The sequence below is a fragment of the Microtus pennsylvanicus genome, chromosome 1, assembly GCF_037038515.1.
Source record: "Microtus pennsylvanicus isolate mMicPen1 chromosome 1, mMicPen1.hap1, whole genome shotgun sequence".
In the NCBI taxonomy this organism is placed as follows: Eukaryota; Metazoa; Chordata; class Mammalia; order Rodentia; family Cricetidae; genus Microtus; species Microtus pennsylvanicus.
Window position 1 is genome coordinate 137,181,695 of NC_134579.1, and position 21,149 is coordinate 137,202,843.

Genomic DNA, 21,149 nt, shown 5'->3' on the forward strand with positions numbered 1-21,149 from the left:
TACTCACACAGCAGGCCACAGCCACCTGTAACTTCAGTCCCAGGGGATCCGACAGCATGGGCTCCCAGCACATCAGGCATGCGTATGGTGCAAATATGCACAGGCCGGTAAATACACATATGCAGAAAAATAAATGAATCCTCTTTTTAAAAAGTTCATCTCCCCAGCTGGGAAGGTGGCTCAGTTAGTCTTGTGCATGAGATTTGAGTTCAAATCCCCACCACCTACTTCTTATAAAGCCAAGCATGGAGGAGGGGAAAACAGGAGGATCCCTGGAGCTCAGTGGCCAGCCTGTCTGCCCAAATGCATGAGCTGCACATTGAATGAGAGACCCTGACTCAAACGTAAGGTAAAGAAGGACTGGGTTGGCATCCACAGGCATGTACACACACACGCACACCTGCACATGAGCATACACAGAAATGAGCATGGGCCCACACACAGATTAATATTTTACAAGTTCATCTCTTTCTGAATAGTGAAAATTGACAAAATTAACATGTTTAAAACTCAAGGAATTACCATTTACAAGAGTCCAGATGCTTTTATGTCCTTAGGAGACTTGAATCAAGAGCATGGTATTGGAGGCTGAGGTAGAAGCTCCAAGAATTTGAGGACAGCCAAGGCTAAATACCAAGGCCCAGTCTCAAAGAAACCAAGAGGAGTGGAGAAGTAAAGAGAGGGGGCGGGGAGCTTAAACCGAGGTCTGGTTTTGCTATACTTTTCTGGGACTCACCTCTCAAAGCCATCTAAACGATGGTATTGCTACCCATCACACCAGCAGGCAGCTGTAATCCCAAAACTCGGAAACTGAGGCTGAAATTTTGAGTTCCAGGCCAGGTGTGCTACACAAAGAGACCCTACCTCAAAAAGTCCAGGGCTGGGAAACTGTTCAATGGCGGAGCACGTGCCTAGCAAACACTTAAAAAAAAGATAAGATAACCTGCTCAAGGGGGCCTGCCTGCCTCCAACTCAGACCACAGGAGTCCCATCCCACGCAATGGAGAGCACTGGCTCTCAAAGGCTGTCCTAATCGCCACACAAATCCCGCAGTCTTTAAAGACAAAGGCCACCAGGTCAAGTTTTCCTCTGACCTAACACACACATCCACACAATAAAACCTATCTTTTTAGAAATTTTAAGCCCAGTGGTGGTGGCGCACGCCTTTAATCCCAGCACTTGGAAAGCAGAGGCAGGCAGATCGCTGAGTTTGAGGCCAACCTGGTCTACAGAGCAAGTTCCAGGACAGTCTCCAAAGCTACACAGAGAAACCATCTTAAAAAAAAAAAATTAATTAATTAAAAAATTAAAAAGGTGTTAGGGGGATAGAATGTGCAAACTCAAAGTTCCTACAACTATGTATGGCACATAGTAAGTATATTAAGTTAAATCTTAACTAAACTAGTGAGTTGTGGACCTAACCCAATGTTAGTTGCATACAGGTGTGAGATGGGCACCAAGTATGACTATTTAGCCAGCCGGACATTGTGGATCACACCTTTAATCCCAGCACTTGGGAGGTAGAGGCAGAGGCAGAGACAGGTGGATCTCTGTGAACTGGAAGCTAGCTTGGTCTACTGAGTTACAATACAGCCAGAGCTACATAGAAAAACCCGGTCTCATAAATAAATAAATAATGATCAGGGCTGCATAGAAAAACTCGGCCTCATAAATAAAGAAAGAAATCATCAGGGCTGCATAGAAAAACTCGGTCTCTGGGCTGGAGAGATGGCTCAGTGGTTAAGAGCACTGCCTGCTCTTCCAAAGGTCCTGAGTTCAATTCCCAGCAACCACATGGTGGCTCACAACCATCTGTAATGAGGTCTGGTGCCCTCTTCTGTCATGCAGGGATACATACATAATAAATTAATAAATCTTAAAAAAAAGAAAAAGAGCCGGGCGATGGTGGCGCACGCCTTTAATCCCAGCACTCGGGAGGCAGAGGCAGGCGGATCTTTGTGAGTTCGAGACCAGCCTGGTTTACAGAGCTAGTTCCAGGACAGGCTCCAAAGACACAGAGAAACCCTGTCTCGAAAAAACCAAAAAAAAAGAAAAAGAAAAAGAAAAACTCAGTCTCATAAATAAATAAATCGTCCAGTTTTCAAATATCTTTCATTTACTGCCCACACTGAAGAGATTGGTCTATTACTATTGTATTTTAAGTTAAGTTTTCCTTCTCCTGGCAAGCAATGTTAATTTCCCAAGTAGGATAACGATGTAAATTTCCCCTTTTAAATTGAGGAACATGCATCTGTTAGTACTTTAAATCTCTACTTCAATACTCGGCAAATATCAGGGTGTCGATCTTCCCGGCTGTTTCCTTGCTTTCTCTGGACTTCTCTTGAATTTTGTTGGGACTCCCAGCTACTACAATCCCAATCTACTGAGCTCTTGGTTTGCCAAAGACATTCATCAAAACCTGCACGATGAACCTACGAAGCCGAGACTATCATTGTGCAGAGAAAACTAGGGTTCCGAGAGGTAAAGACACAGTCCTAGTGCTGCACAGGGAGCTGAGATTCGAACCCTGCTAGCCCGGCCATCTCCCGCGCAGGTACCCATCATCAGTTCTAACAAGGATGGAAGAGCAACGACGGGAGCTCTGGGAGCAGTCGTGGCGTGCACGAGCTGACGTTCCATTAAAAGGGTATTACAGTTTGCTTCGGGCCCCATTGTACAGAAGAGGAAACTGAGACTCGGAAAAAGAAATCACTTATCTGGTCGTACAGTGTGGTCCGCACTGGGACTCCAGACCATTGATCACTCTGCATCTCCATCCCCAGCCTCCTCCAACCCAGTCCCGCCACCCAGGCCCGCACCTCACCTGGCCCCGCGGGCCCGCACCCCCGAGAGCCGCCTGCCCGCCCTCCGGGTCGCGCCAACCGTCAGCCACTCCTCCCACCGCCTGGGCCGCCCGCCCCGGAAGTCCTGTCCTTGATACCGGATCTGACTGGCCCGCCCACCTGGCCGCTCTAGCCCTCGTAGCCGCCAACCAGCGAGAGAGCGCGTCGATCGCTGTTGTCACGTGAGGGCAGGCTGTCTCCCGGGCTCCTCCTCCTCACCAACTAGGGCCAATCAGAAACGCTCAGGTCGGCCTCTGCCCCGCCCGCAGCCTAGCCAAGTGCGCCTGTGCATAGTTGGGCAAGAAGGCGGGGCTGGGTTCTGGAGTAGAAGCCGTGGAGTGCAGGTACTGTGCGAACTGGGGTCGTGACACTTCTGCCGCTGTCCCTATGTCACCCTCTCGTCTGTAATGCATCTCTCTTCTGTCGTCCTTAGGTGCCCCTATTCGTTCTCTTAAGTCGGACCCCACTTAAATCGTCACCACCGCCCCCAGTTCTGTCGCCAGAACATTCCTTACATCGCCTCCCCTTTAAAAAATATTTTATTTTTGTTTTTAATTATTTGTGTATCACAGATACACAACTGCAGTAGCCCGAGGAGATGAGAAGATGTCAGATTCCAGGCATTTGCAATTACAAATGGTTGTGAGCCACCGAATCCGGATACTGACTTCCTAACTCAGGCCCTCTGGAAGAGCAACAAGTGCTTTTAGCTGCTGAGTCATCTCCAGCACATCACCTTTTTACTCGTTTTTATTCTCCTTAAGCCCTGGCTAGCCCTAAATGTACAGTTTTCTCTATTTATGTGACAGGATCTCATTGTAACCCAAACTGATCTCAAATTCATCTGCATCTCAGACTGGCCTTGAATGTTTGATCCCTGTGTTCAGCCTCCTGAGTGCAGGGATTTCAGGCATGCTGAGCCAATCTCTTTCTAGCATCGTCTTAGTCACCCACTCATCTCTCTTGTCATTTCTCCTTCATAAAACCCTCATTCACCCTAAATCTCTTCATATCGGTTATTCCCATCTTTCCTGGCCCCGTCTCCCCTTAGATGACACGCACGCTGCCCTAGTGTCTCCATCTCTCCCCTGACAGTTGGCCTCTGTATCTCCTGACTCCAGCACTCCCCACAAGTAGCCACCCAGCTTTCTTCCTCCATGAGTACATGTTGTACAGATTTTTGTAGTGTGGTATTAAAGCCTAGTGTATGCCAGGGTCCCAACTTTACCCCTAAACCCGTGCATAACCCTGACCACCAAATCATGCCTCAACAATCCCTACTTTCTCATCTGCGGAATGCACACCGTGACCACACAAGCAGTGAGTCTGCAAACTAAGTGCTTAGGAGGTGTGAAGGGTGGCTCACGAGGTGGGGATGAGGGCATCATTTAAGGCCCTGGGGCTACAGGAAGTGGCTGGGACTTTGTTCTAGGGACTTGAGGGAGCCACAGAGCTTTTGAGCAGAAGTACAAATTATTTCAGATGGGTAGGGCATTGGAAGGTTGACGAAGAGTGGGGACCTAGGGAGGTGGCTGGAGTGAGGAGGAGCCTGGTGGATAAGGCCAGGTCAAAGTAGGACCAGATCCTCAGGGGCCCAAGTAGACACACCGGATCTGGGACAAGTCCCAGGACTGAATAAGTGGTGACCCTTAGGCTAAGAATTGAAGACCCTGAAAACTAGGTAGAAGATGGTAGCGGTGGTGCAGCCTTTAATCCCAGCATGGGAAGCAGAGGCTGGCGGGTATCAGAGTATAGGCTACCCTGGTCTACAGAGTTGCAGGACAGCCAGGGCTACACATAGAAACACTGTCAGAAAGAAAGAAAGAAAGGAAGGAAGGAAGGAAGGAAGGAAGAAAGAAAGAAAGAAAGAAAGAAAGAAAGAAAGAAAGAAAGAAAGAAAGGAGGAAGAAAGGAAGGTAGCGAGAGAAGGAAGGGAAAGAAAAGGCCCTGAACTCCCAATCCTCCTACTTCTACCTCCAGAGTGCTAGAGTGGCAGCCATAAGCGATGACAACAAACTAAAATACGTTTCCCCCTCTGTTTTTTGAGGAAGGATCTCATATGGCCCAGGTTAGCCCCATACTCCTTCAACTCCTGATTCCCCTGCCTCTGCCTCCTAACTGCTGCGATTACAAGCGCATGCCACCTCAATCAACAGTGTCCTTGACACAGGAACCTGGACACCTTTTAAGTCCAGGAAGAAACATCCCAGGTTCAAGACCACCCTTGGTTACATAGTGAGATCCTGTCCCAAATGAAAAAGAAAAGACAAAAAGGAGCAGATTTGGAAGAGCTAGTGAGACAGCCTGGAGACATAGCAGGAGGGAGGTCTGTGGGAACACGGGCTGTGAAACTTGCTGCGTTGGAGTTCGGGGACCTAGAGACCCGGTGACAAGAATGCAGACTCAGGAACTGGAGCTGCAGTAGTGGGTAGTGGTCCACAGAGTGCACACGGGTCCCTATAGGACATGGTGAGAGGCTTTGTACCTGAGGGCGCTGGGGAGCCATAGAAAGGTGCTTAGCAGGAGTGGGACAGCTTACAGTTTTGGGTTCTAGTTCAGAGACACTTACTGTCCATGATGCTGTTCTAGAGCTATATAATTTGTTCTTCAGACCAAGCACACACACAATAAATAGACAAACAAACAAGATGTGAGGCTCACGGAAATCAGCTGCCTTCCACAGGTTTCCTAGTTTTGAGGCCAGAGCTTAGGGCTTGCCCATTTAATATTCATACATCCCCAGATATAAGATGATGCCAGCTTTGTAAGGCAGGCCAGCTGTGCTCAGAAAAGCCGAGACTGAAGCCACTCAGTGAGAAAGTGGCAAGGATGGTATCTGAACTCTGAACTCTCCCATCCAAGGCATTGCTGATGGCAAGAGATGCAGAGCAAGTCTCCTGCTGCTGCTCTCATCAGATGGTGACTATCCTGGGAGCTGAGACCCAGCATCTATCTTAAAAGCCCAGCTGGGGCTGAAGAGATGGTTCAGCCCTTCAGAGCACTGACTGCTCTTCCAGAGACCACGGTTCAGTTCTCAGCATCCAAATGGCCCCTCACAACCATCTGTAACTCCAGTTCCAAGGAATCTGATGGCCTCTTCTGGCCTCCTTGAGCACTAGGCACATATATGGTACACAGACACATATGCAGGCAAACACCATACATATAAAATAAATAAATAATTTAAAAAAAAAGCCCGGCCAGTTTTGCTTCCTCTTTGTCTGCAGACTGTGGTGAGATGCTTGAACACAGACAGGACCAAGGCCAAGGAATGAGGGGCTATTCTGTGGACAGGAAGAAGGTACATTTCCACGCTGAGGTGCACCCCATATATATATAAAAGGAAACTGAGGGGCTGGAGAGATGGTTCAGAGGTTAGGAGGTTAAGAGCACTTCCAGAGGTCCTGAGTTCAATTCCCAGCAACCATATGGTGGCTCACAAGCATCTGTAATGAGATCTGGCTCCCTCTTCTGGTGTTCAGGTATACATACAGGCAGAACACTGTATACATAATAAATAATTAAACTTGAAAAAAAGGAAACTGAGTAGAAGGATCAGCTGGGTCGATTGTACTGGGGCCATGGGAACACCTGCATTAAGGTGGCATGGCCATGAAGGAATGCCAGCCTAGCTTCTGGCTGCCCTGAGTACCTCAGCCATACTCTTTATGACCCCCTCCCCCAGTGTGGGTCTGACTCTTGCTCCGAGGCCACTGGTCTCTGGAGGCTAGAGGTGGGGAGAAGGGACACCACAGCGAGGAACTGAGTCAAATTACACCTCATAGTTTTTATAGAAATTGTGAGCATTTGGGCTGGCAGAATGGCTCCGTGAATACTTTTGTGAGTGTGCTTGACGGCCTGAGTTCAACCTGCTGGTCAGACTGGTGAGAAGAGAACTGACTCTTGCCAAGTGCCCTCTAACCTCCACATGAGTGTCATGACACACAGAATAAGTGTAATAAAAAATAATTTTTAAAGAAATTAAAAATAGGCCAGCAGTGTTGACCACACCTTTAATCCCAGCATTGGGGAAGCAGAGCTAATTCCAGGACAGCTTGTACGCTTACACAGAGAAACCCTGTCTCGAAAAACCAAAAAAAAAAAAAAAAAAAGGAAAGAGAAAAGAAAGAGAAATTAAAAATAGTATTTAAAATAATTTAACAATTTATTGTTTCATACAGGGTCTGTATAACCCATGCTGGGCTCAGATTTCAACAGTTCTCTGCCTCAAACTAGAGACTGCTAGAATGCCAGGTGGATGCCACCATGTCCTGCTAAATTAATTTTTTAAAAGGTTTATTTATGCCAGGTGGTGGTGGTGAACGCCTTTAATCTCAGAATTCAGGAGGCAAGTGCAGGGGGATCTCTGTGAGTTCCAGGACAGTCTGGTCTACGTGTGTGTGTGTGTGTGTGTGTGTGTGTGTGTGTGTGTGTGTGTGTGTGTCATGACCGTGAAAGGGCATTGCATGCATTGCATTCCCTGGAGCTGGAGTTACAGGCGGCGTGAGCTGCTCCTGTGGTCCTCTGCAAGAGCAGTGTTTGTTCTTAACCACCCCTTTTATTTTATTTTTCCTGGAGCTCAGGCCAGCGTCCTGGTGAGTTCCTGCTTTCACCTCCCAAGTGCTGCTGGGATGACTGACTTGTGCCTTCATGCCCCATTCCAGCCTTGTATTCTTCAATGAAACCTTTCTCATCAAAGCCTCCAGAAGTAATGAATTCAAGCCTTCCTTTCTCCTCCCTGCCCCGACCCAAGGCTGCTATCTTCTGTGTCTTTGGGCTCTTCCCCTCAGCCTCAGACAACCTTGGCACTTGTCCTTGCTTGCTGGTTTTTGGATCCTAGTTTTTCTTTTTCTTTTCTTTTTTTTTTTTTTTTGAGAGATCTCACACGAGATCTGTACAGCAGCCTAGTGGTGGTGGCGCACGCCTTTAACCCCAGCACTTAGAGAGGCAGAGGCAGGTGAATCTCTTTGAGTTCGAGGCCAGCCTAGGCTACAGAGTGAGTTTCAGGATAGCCAGAGCTACACAGAGAAACCCTGTCTCAATAAAACAGAGAGAGAGAGAGAGAGAGAGAGAGAGAGAGAGAGAGAGAGAGAGAGAGAGAGAGAGAGAGAGAGAGCGAGCTGCCTGCCTCTGCCTCCAGAGTGATGGGTTTAAAGGTGTGCCCTACCTTGCCCAGCTTGTTTCTCTTTCCTGAGACTGTGTCTCACTCTGCAGCCCAGGCTGCCTAGACTTCATAGATATCCTCCTGCCTCAGTCTTCCTGGTTATGCAGGAAATGGGGTTATAAGACCAGGACTTGGGAGACTCAGGAAGGATTGCTAAAAGATCAGTCTAGGTTATACAATGAGTTACAAACTAGCCTGATCCATAGTATGAGACTTTGTAAAACCACTCACCACCCACCCAAAAAAGTTAATTAATAATAAGAAAGTCGGCGGGGGATGCAGCCCCTTGGTAGAGCATTTACAGTGCCCTGGGCTGTGTGTGTATGTGTAACACGCATACACAAACCAAGAGGGCCATCCTTTGGAGGCAACCACAGGCTATTCGTGCACCTCAATAGCAATGCAGGCTGGTCTCTGTCACTTCCCGTGCGTTTTGGGGCTGGCTAGTGGAGAGAAGTGAGAAGGGACCACTTTTTATAAATCCGATTTGCATCAGCCTGGGCTCAAAAGACCTAACTAAATAAACAGCATTAAAAGAACGTTTTTTGTCTTTTTTTTTTTAAAAAAAAATCTGGCTTGGATAGAATGTGGGCTCCAGAAACTTCGGAGTTTTTTTTATTTTACTCTCTAAAAATATCAGTTGACTTAAAAGAAATACCGTCGTCTCAACAGACTACCAGAAAATCCACCACCGCTGTGGCCACCAGCGACCGGTTTCCCATGCCACTGCGTGTGCTGTCTTCTGCTGAGCTTGCCCCTCTCTTTCAGTTACATTATTCAACCTTGATCTCCCCATTTCATCTTATGAGTGTCTTCAAGATTAATCTTACTTTTTTTTCACTAGGTGGCCTTGGTACAAAAATTCACATTCGTAGATCAGAAAAAGGATGAGAATTCCTTTTTCTCCAACTTTCGGTCTCTCTCGGGGTATGGTGGGACTGGGGTGGCGCGTGACGAAGCCCACACTCCCCAACCCCACATACACGCCTCACCAGGTTGCTGGAGACTACCCTCTTCCCCTCGGTAGAGGAACTGTTGCGCGCACTGCGCAGACTCCCCGCTGCAGTGGGCGTGGTTAGCGGAGGCCCCGCCTCCTCTTTCCTCCCGCCCCTACTCAGCTGCTTCAGCAGAAGCTGGGGCCCCACCGAGGTAGCAGCCGCCGGCGGAGTAAGACCGGGGTCGTATTAGGGAGGGCCTGGGTGCGGGAGTGTGGGGACCGGGAGGCCAGGATGGCCCTGGGCTGTGAGCCTCAGGTGTCTGGTCAGGTAGGTCTACCTGGGACTAGGCGGACGCTCCACCTGGAACATTCCGTGAGTCATCCCAAGGCTGAGAAGAACCAGGCACAGAGATTCGGGGCTCCACAGGCCCCCAGCTAGGAATGTATTTTTGGAATAATCTAGATTCGAGCTCAGCAGGGAACAAAAAGGGTTGCCGATGGGGAACAACGTGGGTGCTAATGGCAGACAAGCTGAAGGCTTTGAAAGGTGGCAGGATGACGGCACTGGAGTGATAAAAAAAAAAAAAAGGAAAGCATATTCATTGGTCCTTCAGGGATTTCAACATCCCTGCTGACCAGCGACCAGCTTCCTCCTTATGGGGTGACGGGCATAGGGCCAAGGGCCCCCGTGATCTTCGGAGAAAGGGTTTTGGTGGATCTCATTCATAAGCTCAAGGACATCCACTTTTCTGCGATACCCCTGAAAGCCCAGACCGCCCCACACAGTGCCTGCTTTTTGTTTTCCCCAGCCTCCAGTCTCCGACACACCCACCTTGCCGCCTCGGCTCTGCAGTCCCCCAGCTGCCAGGCAATATGAAGCCTAAACTGATGTACCAGGAGGTAGGAGGATGGGATGCCTAGCGGGGAGGGCTGGCTGTTTTGAAGGGTAGGAGACCCACCAAACCATCATGTTACTCCCACTCCCCCATTGTCCCTTCCTAATCCCACAGCTGAAGGTCCCTGTGGAGGAGCCTGCAGGAGAACTGCCCTTGAATGAAATCGAGGCATGGAAGGCAACAGAGAAGGTAGGAACAAGCTGCTTCCCTTGAACTTTCTCCGACTGTTGTGGTGACCAGCCTTGTGTAGGCTGTCAACTCCCTTCCTCTCCCCCACAGAAAGCCCGCTGGGTCCTGCTGGTCCTTATCCTGGCGGTGGTGGGCTTTGGCGCCCTGATGACTCAGCTGTTTCTATGGGAATATGGGGATTTGCATCTATTTGGACCCAACCAGCGCCCAGCCCCCTGCTATGACCCCTGCGAGTAAGTGGAAGAAGAGCTGGATGGTGGATGGGAGGGTCCTGCCAGCCCAGAGGCACTTAAGGCTGCAAGAATACCACGCGCTTTGGTGTACCCAGTGCTGTGATGAGGGGGTTGTGTGTGCCCACATCCATGCCCACTCCCCCCCCCTTGCTGTTTCCATGGCAGCCACAGCGTCATCATCCTTTATACAGGTCTGTGAACACGTGGGCACAGCATCCCTCATCTACATCTACACACACACACCACACATCCCTCCCACACCTCTAGACACACCAGTGCACACACATACCAGACTTTCATCCACATCTGGGAACCAGCAGAGCCTTTCTGTCCCAACCTGTCATCTCTGGCCCTCTGTGACTGACAGATGTCCTCCATACCTTTAGAGCCGTGCTGGTGGAGAGCATTCCTGAGGGTCTGGAGTTCCCCAACGCCACCACGAGCAACCCGTCCACTAGCCAGGCCTGGTTGGGCCTCCTTGCCGGTGCTCATAGCAGTCTGGACATCGCGTCCTTCTACTGGACCCTCACCAACAATGACACCCACACTCAAGAGCCCTCTGCCCAGCAGGTACACACAAGCCTCGCTTACCTCTACCCCTTCCCCACCACGTCCCAAACTGGCTGTGGGAATAGTGATAATGAAGGGGGAGGGACTTCCTGCCACCCTGGAGACAGGTGGGAGTGTCCTACAGGCTAACTGGACACAGGTGTTTAGTATTAGCTGACGTCAGACAGGCTTCTGAAGGAAGGGTGGTGTTTTGGAGTCCTGATTATCTGGAGGCCTCTGAATGTCAAGAGCAACTTTGGTTATGATGAATTGGGCTTGAAGATGTCACCCTGAATCCATCACACAAAGAAGGAACAAGTCCAGCCCAAGTCCAGCTGCCACCTTCCTTGCTGTGTGTGACCTTAGGCAGTTCCCCTCTCCTCCCAGGCTTCCCTCACCTTATCTGAAAATTGCAAACAGCACTGGTGCGGCACGCTGCTCCACTGCTGGGTTCCTGTGAGGACATGGTGGGCTTAATCTGTGCACATTTAGTCCAAAGCCTGGAACAGACTCAGCTCTTTCTGAGTGTTTACTGTTAAGATATGATTGTTATAGCAAGGCTGTGGTGGCACACGCCTTTAATCCCAGCACTCGGGAAGCAGAAAGGCAAGCAGATTTCTGGGAGTTCAAGCCAACCTGGTGTACCGAGTGAGTGAGTTTCAGAAGAGCCTGGGCTACACAGAGAAACCCTGTCTCCAGGATGTGTGTGCGGGGGAGATGTGATTGTTAAGCCTGGCATGAGGGTGCTCATCTGGAATCCCAACATTCTGGAAGCTGGTCCTTGTGGTGCACCCTGATAGTTCCAGCTACTTGGAGGCTGAGGCAGGAGAATCGCAAGTTTAAGTCCTGCTGCAGCTTCAAATCAAGTTTATGATCAGTCCGAGCAACTTAAGGAGATTCTGTGTTCAAGTGAAGTAGAAAAGTGAGGCCCTGGGAAGATGGCTCAGCAGGTAAAACTGCTTACCACACAGACCTGACAACCTGAGTTCAGTCCCAGGAACCCACAGCCAAAGGAAATAGCTGACTCCTGAAAGTTGTTCTCTGACATCCACATGTGTGTATACATACATGCATACATACATACACACTCACATATACACAATAATAAAATCTTTACAAAAAGGAGAGTGTTAGCCCAGGCAGTGGTGGTGCAGACCTTTAATCCCAGCACTCAGGAGGCAGAGGCAGGTGGATCTCTGTGAGTTTGAGGTCAGCCTGGTCTACAGAGTGGATTCCAGGACAGCCAGGGATACACAGAGAAACATGTCTTGAAAAAAAAACCAAAAAGGGACTGTGTATGTAACTCTGGAGTAGAACACTTGCCTGTCAGGCGCAAGGCTCTGCGTCAGCACCACACACACAAAGAAAGATGAAGGGTTTTGGTGTCATAACCTGTGAATCCTCTAAGGTTGAAGTGAAGTTTGTTCGTTCTTACGGGGGAACCTGTGAGGCTGGTATTGGAGCACTGGCTGGCCCAGCCCCTCAGTAGCCGTCTCCCAGCCCCTCAGTAGCTGTCTCCCACAGGGTGAAGAGGTTCTCCAGCAGCTCCAGGCTCTGGCACCTCGAGGTGTGAAGGTTCGCATCGCTGTGAGCAAACCCAACGGACCTCTGGCTGACCTGCAATCCCTGCTCCAGAGTGGTGAGCTGGCAACACAAGGGTGGCGGGCCTGGGGCTGCCCATGCTGGCCCCTGACTGCTGCCCCTGCTGTCGGTCACAGGTGCCCAAGTCCGCATGGTGGACATGCAGAAGCTGACCCATGGTGTCCTGCACACCAAGTTCTGGGTGGTGGATCAGACCCACTTTTACCTGGGCAGTGCTAACATGGACTGGCGCTCTCTAACCCAGGTCTGTGTGTACCCTGCCCACCTTCATTGCCTCCTCCTGAACTTCCCTATACATTCTGTGGTTCAGCCCTCTGAAGCTTATTCCTACAGCAGCTTAGGGCTCCCTCTGAGTCCTGCTGGCAACTGCCAGGACACAGCACTAGAGGTCCTATCCACTTACCTGGCCTTCATTGTACATTCCTTGTGTGTATTTGAAGCCCATCTCTGACCTGGAGGGCTCTGGGAACGTGGGGGTAACAGGTAGGTTTCCTGGATGTGCAATTCAGTGTGGAGCCTGGCTTATCACCAGGCAGCTACAACTCAGAGAGTCAGGGCCAGGATGGGAAAGAAACAAAGGCCGGGTGAGGTGGTGGTACAAGCCATGTCAGGGTGGGATGGGGGTACAGGCAGAGGGTCATGGGTGGGGTGGGGGTAAAGGCAAAGATCAGGCACAAAAATGGGGACCTAGGAGGAGGGTCGAGGGTGGGATGGGGGTACAGGCAAAGGATCCAGCATGGGATGGAGATACAGACAGAGGGTCTGGGCAGGTTAAGGGTATAGGCAGGTAGACGGTCAAATGAGGTGGGATCGAGGGAAAGCACAGGCAGGAGCTCGGAGATGAGGTCGGAAGGTGTCATAGGCAGGGTGGTCAAGGATAGAATGGGGAAGTTGAGGCAAAGAGAAGATCGAGGGTAGAATGAGAAGACACAGGCAGAGCTCAGAGCTGGAATGGGGTAACACAGCAGGCTGACGGTAGCAGTCTAAAGCAAACATCTGACCCAACCTGGGGTCTTTGGGAAGGGTCCCCAAAAGAGGAGATAGCTAAATCTGCCCAAAGCATCAGCAGGGACCAGCACAAGAGGGACTGACTCAGAACAGACATGACTCTAATTCACTCCAGTGAATACTTCCCTTGACTCCTCGTCTCAACAGCTATGCAGGGACATGCTAAAGACATAGCATTCCCATGTGCTTGTCTTCCTTCCCAATGGGGCCTGTTGAGAACCCAGGAGAATGCCTGGCACAGTCTGGGCCAACACCTGAGGCTGAGCTGGAGCTGGCTGGCATAGGGCAGAAGCAACAGGCTTCTCAAGAAACAAGTAGCTCACCGGACTTAGTGCTGCAGGCCCGCACCTGCCTATTGAGTGTAAGGCCCTAATTTCAGCACCTAGTGTCCCAATAAAATAAAAGCCATGCAACTTTGCAATGACTGAATGTTTCAAAACAGAAGTCAAGTTTGTGGCTATACTTTTAAGTTCTTGGGTGTTAGCACTTCAGAGTAGAGGTGCAGGGAAAGATTGGGTGACCGAGTTGACTGAGGCAGCAGGTAGAACATGACAGCCATCATCAGTGAGTCCCCAGGCTCAGCACTGCTCTCCCACAGGTCAAGGAACTGGGCGTGGTCATGTACAACTGCAGCTGCCTCGCTCGAGACCTGACCAAGATTTTTGAGGCCTACTGGTTTCTAGGGCAGCCTGGTAGCTCCATCCCTTCTACCTGGCCACGGCCCTTTGACACCCGCTACAATCAAGAGACACCAATGGAGATCTGCCTCAATGGCACCCCAGCTCTGGCCTACCTGGCGGTAAGTTGGGGGAAGTGAGTCTTCATATGCTCCTGGCCACACTTCATCACTCCCTGCGGCCTCCATCGAGGCCTATCTGGGGATTGTTAAGAAGGGAGGACTGGACTTCGCCTTGGGCTATTTCTCAAGCTCCCTCATCACTGGATTCCTCTGGGAAACAGATATCCTGGCATTCCCAACCTCTGTGTGAAGGACACATGGTCCAGATACCCCTTGATGATGTCTGAACCAGCCACGGTAGCTCTTTCTAGCTACTGATTTATTTAGTTTATGAGTCAGGGTCTCATGCAGCCCACGCTGGCCTTGAGTTATGTACCTATGGATGATCTTGAACAACTTTGCTGGGGGTTTTGGGTTTTGGTTTTGTTTTGAAGACACATCCTCACAATGTAGCCCTCACTGGCCTGGAACTCATAGAAATCATGTCTTTGCCAGCTGAGAGCTGAACTTGAAAGCATGGGCCATCGTGCCCAATCTTTTTTTTTTTTCTAAAATTTGTTTTATTGACCAAGTGTGGTGGTATATACTTTAATCCCAGCACTCAGGAGGCAGAGGCAGGAAAATCTATGTAGGTTCCAGACCAGCCTGGTCTACCTATTGACTAGGCCAGCCGGGGATGCATGATGAATCCTGTTTCAGGTAGAGAATGGGGAAGACACCTGCTGTTGACCTCTTACCTCCATACAAGCATGTGTATATAAATACACGTGCTTGTGTCTTGTGCATTCATACAGGCACGCACACACACAGAGCACATGGTATACATCATTATTGTCTTTTTTTTCCAAGACAGGGTTTCTCTGTGTAACCCTAAATGTCCTGGAACTCATTTTGTAGACCATGCTGGCCTCGAACTTACAGAGCTCCATTTACCCCTGCCTCCCTCTGCCTCCCAAGTGTTGTGATTAAAGGCGTGTGCCACAACCAGCCAGCTGTTCTTTTTCAAAAATTCTTCATTGAGTGTGTGTGTATGTATAGGCGTGTACACATGAATGAGGGTGCCCATGGAGGCCAGAGGCACTGGCTTCCCCTGAAGCTGAAGCTACAGGGTCTGTAAACTGTCCCACGTGGGTGCTGGAAGCTAAACCCCAATCCTCCGTGAGAACAGGACACACACTCTTAACCACTGAGCCAGCCCTTCTTTATTTATATATTTATTTCTTGAGGCAAGGTCAGGCAACCCTGGAACTTTCTGAACTTCTGACACTCCTGCTTCTAATTCCCAAGTGCCAGCAACCGCCAGAGTGCTCACCTCTTTTTCCTCTGGAACAGGTCTGTGTAGCCCAAGCTTACACCCATCCCTTGATCCTCCTGCCTCAGCCTCCTGAGTGATGGACTGTAGGCGAATTTGCCACCACCTGCACTGACTCTTTCAGGGGCAGTTACTGAGCGTAATAGACAAAACTACTGACTTCAGCTGTTGCTATGTTTTTCAGCTGAGGAAAGCAATTTGGGGCTTCCTGTATTATCCCTTGAGTAAGTCATCAAGCCCAAAGTCATGGTCATGAATCATGGATATAGGGAAACAAGATCTTGGGTGCCCTTTGTAACCATTGTTTTCCAAAGCGATGAACACTTCCTTCTTCCATGGCCACTTCTACTTTTACACTGTGGTTTCCTCGGGACCCAAGCAAAGGACCTGTTGTGACCCCTGACACATGAGGAGTTGCCTGAAGGTATCACTAAAACCCTGTCTTTAGCCAGGTGAAGTGGCACCTGCCTGTAATTCTAGCACCAGGGAGAGTGGGGGCAGGAGGATCAAGAGTTCCAAGTTATGCTGGCTACATAGGAAATTGCAGACCAATTAGACTACATAAGATCCTATCTCCAATAAAACCAACCAACCAAAACAACGACAAAATCATAAGGAGCTAGGGGAATGGCTCAGTGGGTAAAGCACTGGCTGTAGAAATATGAGAGCCTGAGTTCAAATCCCCAGAACTCACATAAGCCTGGCATAGTCATGCGCATCTGTATTCCCAGCTCCCCTGGAGATACGGTGGCAAAGAGACCCTGTGTCAAACCAAACGGGAGGCAAGAACCAACACGGGAGGGTGTCCTCTGACCTCCACACACACCAAAATGAGAGAGAGAGAGAGAGAGAGAGAGAGAGAGAGAGAGAGAGAGAGAGAGAGAGAGAGAAGGATTTGCATTCAAGCAAGTCCCCAAGTAACAAAGTGACATTATTGCTGCTGGATTAGGACCCACCCAGCAGTATGAATTCTGGAACCAAGCACTTCCATCTTGGCTGTACTAATTTCGCTTGTGACTTTAGGCAAGTAGCTTGCCCTTTGCGCCTGTTCCTCCCCTGCAAACGAGATGGTCGTTATCTTTCCCTTCATGGAGGCTGTGTTAGTGAGCTCCATAGCACCTGGACACACACTCTTATTGTGAATTGTCCGGACTTGGGGGTCCACTGTGATCCTGCCCCTAATAGGACACATGTATTGACTGTCCCCTCACTCCCAGAGTGCACCCCCACCGTTATGTCCGAGTGGCCGCACCCCAGACCTGAAGGCTCTGCTCAACGTGGTGGACAACGCCCGGAGCTTCATCTACATTGCAGTCATGAACTACCTGCCCACCATGGAGTTCTCCCATCCACGCAGGTACTCCGGGTGGGGGCGAGGCTCAGGATGGGGAGCCCCTGTGACAGGAGGGCTGAGGGGGCTCTGGGAGCAAGCAGGAGACCCAGGCAGGATAGGCAGATACAAGGGAAATATGGACGCGAGGGTTGTGGCTTAGTGACAGAGCTCCTGTTTAACATGCTAGAGGCCCCAAGGAGGGGTGGGGCAGGGAGTGATTGGGTGTGAGGTCAGAAGATAAGAAAGCTTGGAAGAAGGCTGAGTGGTAAAGCGCTTGCCAAGCAAGAGTGAGGACCCATTTGGATCCCCAGCACCACCGCAGATGAAGGTAGGCATGATAGCATTCATCTTTTACCCTGGCGTGGGGACAGAAACAGATGATCCCAAAGCTCACTGGAAGGCCACCCTAGCTGAATTGGTGTGTTCCACATTCAGCAGGAGACCTTGTCTGGAGAGGTCGCATAGCAGTTAAGAATCTTGCTGCTCAGTTCAGTCCCAGCACCTACATTGTTCCTAACTCCCATGTCAGGTGGCTCACACTGCCTGTAATTCCAGTGAGTACACACACACAATTACACACACACACCACACACTCTTACCTCACATGCACGTGCACACACACTCTTTCTCTTCCCCCTCTCTCTCTTACACACACACACTCTTCCTCATACACACGTACACACTCTCTCACACACACATACACACGTACACACTCTTACGCATACACATGTACATGTGTGCACAACTCTCTCCCCCCACGCACACACACATTCTCTCCCCCTCACACACACACACACACACACATACATACACACACATTCACAACACTCTCTTTCTCCCTCACACATGTACACGTGTGTTCACATACATTCTCTCCCACACATACAAGCACACACACTCTCTCGCTCCCCCTCAAACTCACACACACACTCACACACACACACACACACACACATATACACATACACGTTCAGGAGATGAGAGGAGTTTGGGCGTGACAGCACATGTCTGTTAATCCCATCCTTTGAAAGAAAGGCTGAGGTGGGAGGATGGAGACAAGCCTTGGCTACAGAGTGAAACTGTGTCAAAACGAAAGATGGGAGGCTGGGTTTTAGGGTACCCAAATGGTAGCCAGGAACAAGAGGAGAGGAATATGAGAATGTAGGAAAATGGGAGGATGGGTTGGTTTGGGGGTACCCAAATGGTAGCCAGGAACAAGAGGAGAGGAATATGAGAATGTAGGAAAAATGGGAGGATGGGTTTTGGGGTACCCAAATGGTAGCCAGGAACAAGAGGAGAGGAATATGAGAATGTAGGAAAAATGGGAGGATGGGTTTTGGGGTACCCAAATGGTAGCCAGGAACAAGAGGAGAGGAATATGAGAATGTCAAAAGAGGGCTTGGGAGCCCCAAAGCTGAAGGTAAAGTCTAGGGCTAAAACCGCCTCCTCTAGGGTGGCACACATACATACGTGAAGACCAGGCACGGGTACACATAAAATCAAAATAAATGCACCTGTTGGGGCTGGAGAGATGCTCAGCAGTGAGAGCACCTGCTGCTCTTTCAGAGAACGTGAGTTTGGTCCCCAGCACCATGTCAAGTGGCTCATGATCGTCTGTAACTCCAGCCCCAGGCGGTCTGATGCCTTTGTCTTATACGGGAACTGCTACTCACATGCTCACATCTACACGCTGACACAGCTACACATAGTTAATATTAAATTCTTTAAAAAATAAATACGTCTTTTTTCAAATTAAAAAGAAGAAGCCAGGGAGTGGTGGTGGTGCACACCTTTAATCCCAGCACTCAGGAGACACAGGCAGGTGGATCTCTGTTTGAGGCCAGCCAGGGCTACACAGAGAAACCCTGCCTGCAAAAACAAAGCCAAACAAATTACAAAGAAAAACCTGCCTCTTCCTCCTGCTGACTCCAGGTTCTGGCCGGCCATTGATGACGGGCTGCGACGGGCTGCCTATGAGAGAGGCGTCAAAGTGCGCTTGCTCATCAGCTGCTGGGGGCACTCTGAGCCATCCATGCGGTCCTTCCTGCTCTCCCTGGCTGCTCTTCGTGACAACCACACTCACTCTGACATCCAGGTGGTAAGAACCTAGCCCAGACCACCCCTTTTCCACTGTGCCCGGTCCTGGGGACACAGCCCATGTGAACCACAAGTGTCACGATAAGGATGGCCCAGACTGTACAGCCGTGAGGGGGAGACTATGAGTCATGGCTGGCTAGGGTAGAGTGCAGAGGTCCATTGCTGAGGTGGGGAGTCACGTGGAGGGGGCAGGGGTGGGTGAGACTGACACAGAAAGTACCTGCTGTATACTCATGTTCAAGAAAGACTTTCTGAGGGCCTGTGGCTGTGGGCCAAACTCTGGGACCTCATAAACCAGGGGTGAGCCCACATTTACGATCCTAACACCTAGGAGGCAGAGGCAAGAGAATCAGAAGTTCAGGGTTATCTTTGGCTATACGGTGAATTAGGGCCAGCCTGGTCTAAAAGAACCAGGGACAGAGAAGGAGGAAGGATGACAGTCTGTGGACTGGAGAGGTGGCTCTCTGGTTAAGAACACCTGCTGCTCTACCCAAGGACCAAATTTTGGCTCCCGGCACCCCATAGCTGGCAGCTCACAACAACCTATAACTCCAGTTCCAGGGAATCCTATATCCTCCTGGCCCCTGTGGGCACCAGCACACATGCACGCGTACACACACACACACTCACTTGTGCACAAATTTAAAAATCTTTAGAGTAAAACAGAAGGGAGAGAGATAGGCAAGACAGACTTTCTCTAGAAAAAGGGACATCAGCAACAAGGCTTCAGGATGGAACAAGAGTCACTGTAGATCCATATCCCCACCCCCACCCCGCCTCAGCCTGTGTTTATGGGGACCAGCTGCACTGGGCCCTATTTTGGTCCAAGGATCCCACCACACCCTGGGAAGCAGCCAAGTGCCTTTCAGAAATGCCACTTGCATGGCTCCCCTGCCATCCCAGAGCTGCCCACAGCTCCCCAACTTGCACCTCAAGCTTGCTGTCCTCCCCTCCCCTGCAGAAACTGTTTGTTGTCCCCGCGGATGAAGCCCAGGCTCGAATCCCCTACGCCCGTGTCAACCACAACAAGTACATGGTGACTGAACGTGCGACATACATTGGTGAGTGCCCCAGCACCGCGGGCATAGCCAAAGAAGGGAGGGACTGGGCACTAGGTCCCTGCCAGCCCATCAGACCCTCACTGTACCCCTTTTCCCCAGGGACCTCCAACTGGTCTGGGAGCTACTTCACAGAGACAGCAGGCACCTCCCTGCTGGTGACACAGAATGGGCATGGTGGCTTGCGCAGCCAGCTGGAGGCTGTTTTCCTGAGAGACTGGGAATCCCCATACAGCCATGATCTTGACACCTCAGCTGACAGCGTGGGCAATGCCTGTCGCCTGCTTTGAGGCCTGGCCCAAAGGATAGGCCAAAGCCTTCCAGGACCCCTTGGACTCAACCTTGGGTCCCGGCTTTTGTCCCCAAGCCCTTGCTTCTGTCTGTCCCATCGTGGCTCCACAGTCTCCCCATCACTACCTCCACCTCCGCTGGCCTGACACTCTGGCCCCTATGGACCTAGCAGAGCTAAGGGAGATTCAGACCCCAAAGTAGTGGGGGTGCATGCTGGGCCTGGATCTTTGGCCTACCCCCGCAAAGGGGCCAAGATTATACTAACTAAATAATTGTCTGTACGGCCTGTGCTTAACTGAGTGGCGTGAGACGGGGTGTTGGTTAGGGGACAGGTGGCATGGGTTTCTGATGGGGCCATCTCAGCATGCAATGCACACAGCTGGCGTGGGCTGGGCATGCGGTGTGTGTCCACACTAGCAGGCATGGGCTGAGCATGCGTATAACCAGCATGTGTTGTACTGAGCATGCTCCAGAGCTACTGCTAAATCCCAGGGTGTATTGGGGGGGAGGGGGGATGACAGACAGACCAGCAGATCTGAACACCAGAGCATGTGGCAGCTCTGAATTTATTCCCGTCAGTGTGTTTACACGTAGCATGTCCTGAGCGTGAGTAAGCGAGCATGCCAAGCCCATCGCAAACACAGAGGACCAGTCAATGGTACGTGCAAACTCAGATGGACATGTGTCCAACAGAGAGCATTCTGAGGGTAGGCTCCCAAGGGGCCAAGCCCTTGCTCGTTTTATTTTATTTTGTTTTGTTTTTGAGACAAGGTCTCACTTTAAGCCCAGACTGGTCTTGACATTGTCATTGTGATTCTCTTCCTGCCTCAGTCTCCTGAGTGCTTGGAATTACAAACCTACTCCACCATGCCAAGTTTAATTTAGTTTATTTAGGGAG

General features: G+C 50.4%; 2 protein-coding genes across 6 annotated transcripts in view; one reads left to right on the forward strand and one right to left on the reverse strand.

Annotated features, from left to right (window-relative positions):
* The window catches only part of C1H19orf47 (chromosome 1 C19orf47 homolog), a 30,021-nt gene extending 27,104 nt beyond the window's left edge, over nucleotides 1-2,917 (reverse strand). For 2 of the 3 annotated variants that reach the window (XM_075987529.1, XM_075987508.1), the window contains exon 1: nucleotides 2,825-2,917. The gene's annotated coding sequence lies outside the window, so the exon portion shown is untranslated. Of the gene's footprint in view, nucleotides 1-522; nucleotides 639-2,824 lie in introns of those variants that run through there. The other variant, XM_075987514.1, reaches the window with a different exon arrangement.
* Nucleotides 2,918-3,148: 231 nt separating this feature from the next.
* Pld3 (phospholipase D family member 3) lies at nucleotides 3,149-21,121 on the forward strand. Of its 3 annotated transcripts, none has more exons than XM_075987553.1 (12): nucleotides 3,149-3,187; nucleotides 9,754-9,844; nucleotides 9,955-10,029; nucleotides 10,120-10,262; nucleotides 10,649-10,832; nucleotides 12,336-12,450; nucleotides 12,530-12,657; nucleotides 14,020-14,220; nucleotides 16,690-16,829; nucleotides 18,738-18,903; nucleotides 19,864-19,963; nucleotides 20,063-21,121. In XM_075987553.1, exons 2-12 carry the CDS (start codon nucleotides 9,818-9,820, stop codon nucleotides 20,248-20,250), a joined length of 1,467 nt encoding a protein of 488 aa, XP_075843668.1. In that variant the 5' UTR covers nucleotides 3,149-3,187; nucleotides 9,754-9,817; the 3' UTR covers nucleotides 20,251-21,121. The 3 variants fall into 3 exon arrangements, with proteins under 3 accessions (XP_075843668.1, XP_075843661.1, XP_075843675.1); XM_075987546.1 differs by lacking the exon at nucleotides 3,149-3,187 and adding an exon at nucleotides 9,036-9,174; XM_075987560.1 differs by lacking the exon at nucleotides 3,149-3,187 and adding an exon at nucleotides 9,138-9,156.
* The last annotated feature ends 28 nt before the right edge of the window (nucleotides 21,122-21,149 follow it).

Excerpts from the sequence above, each read along its gene's own strand:
- Pld3 (XM_075987553.1), top strand. The coding sequence starts at position 9,818 with ATGAAGCCTAAACTGATGTACCAGGAG. Across the intron at positions 10,833-12,335 it reads AAGAGCCCTCTGCCCAGCAG|GGTGAAGAGGTTCTCCAGCA; the intron begins GTACACACAAGC and ends TGTCTCCCACAG. Across the intron at positions 12,658-14,019 it reads ACTGGCGCTCTCTAACCCAG|GTCAAGGAACTGGGCGTGGT; the intron begins GTCTGTGTGTAC and ends GCTCTCCCACAG.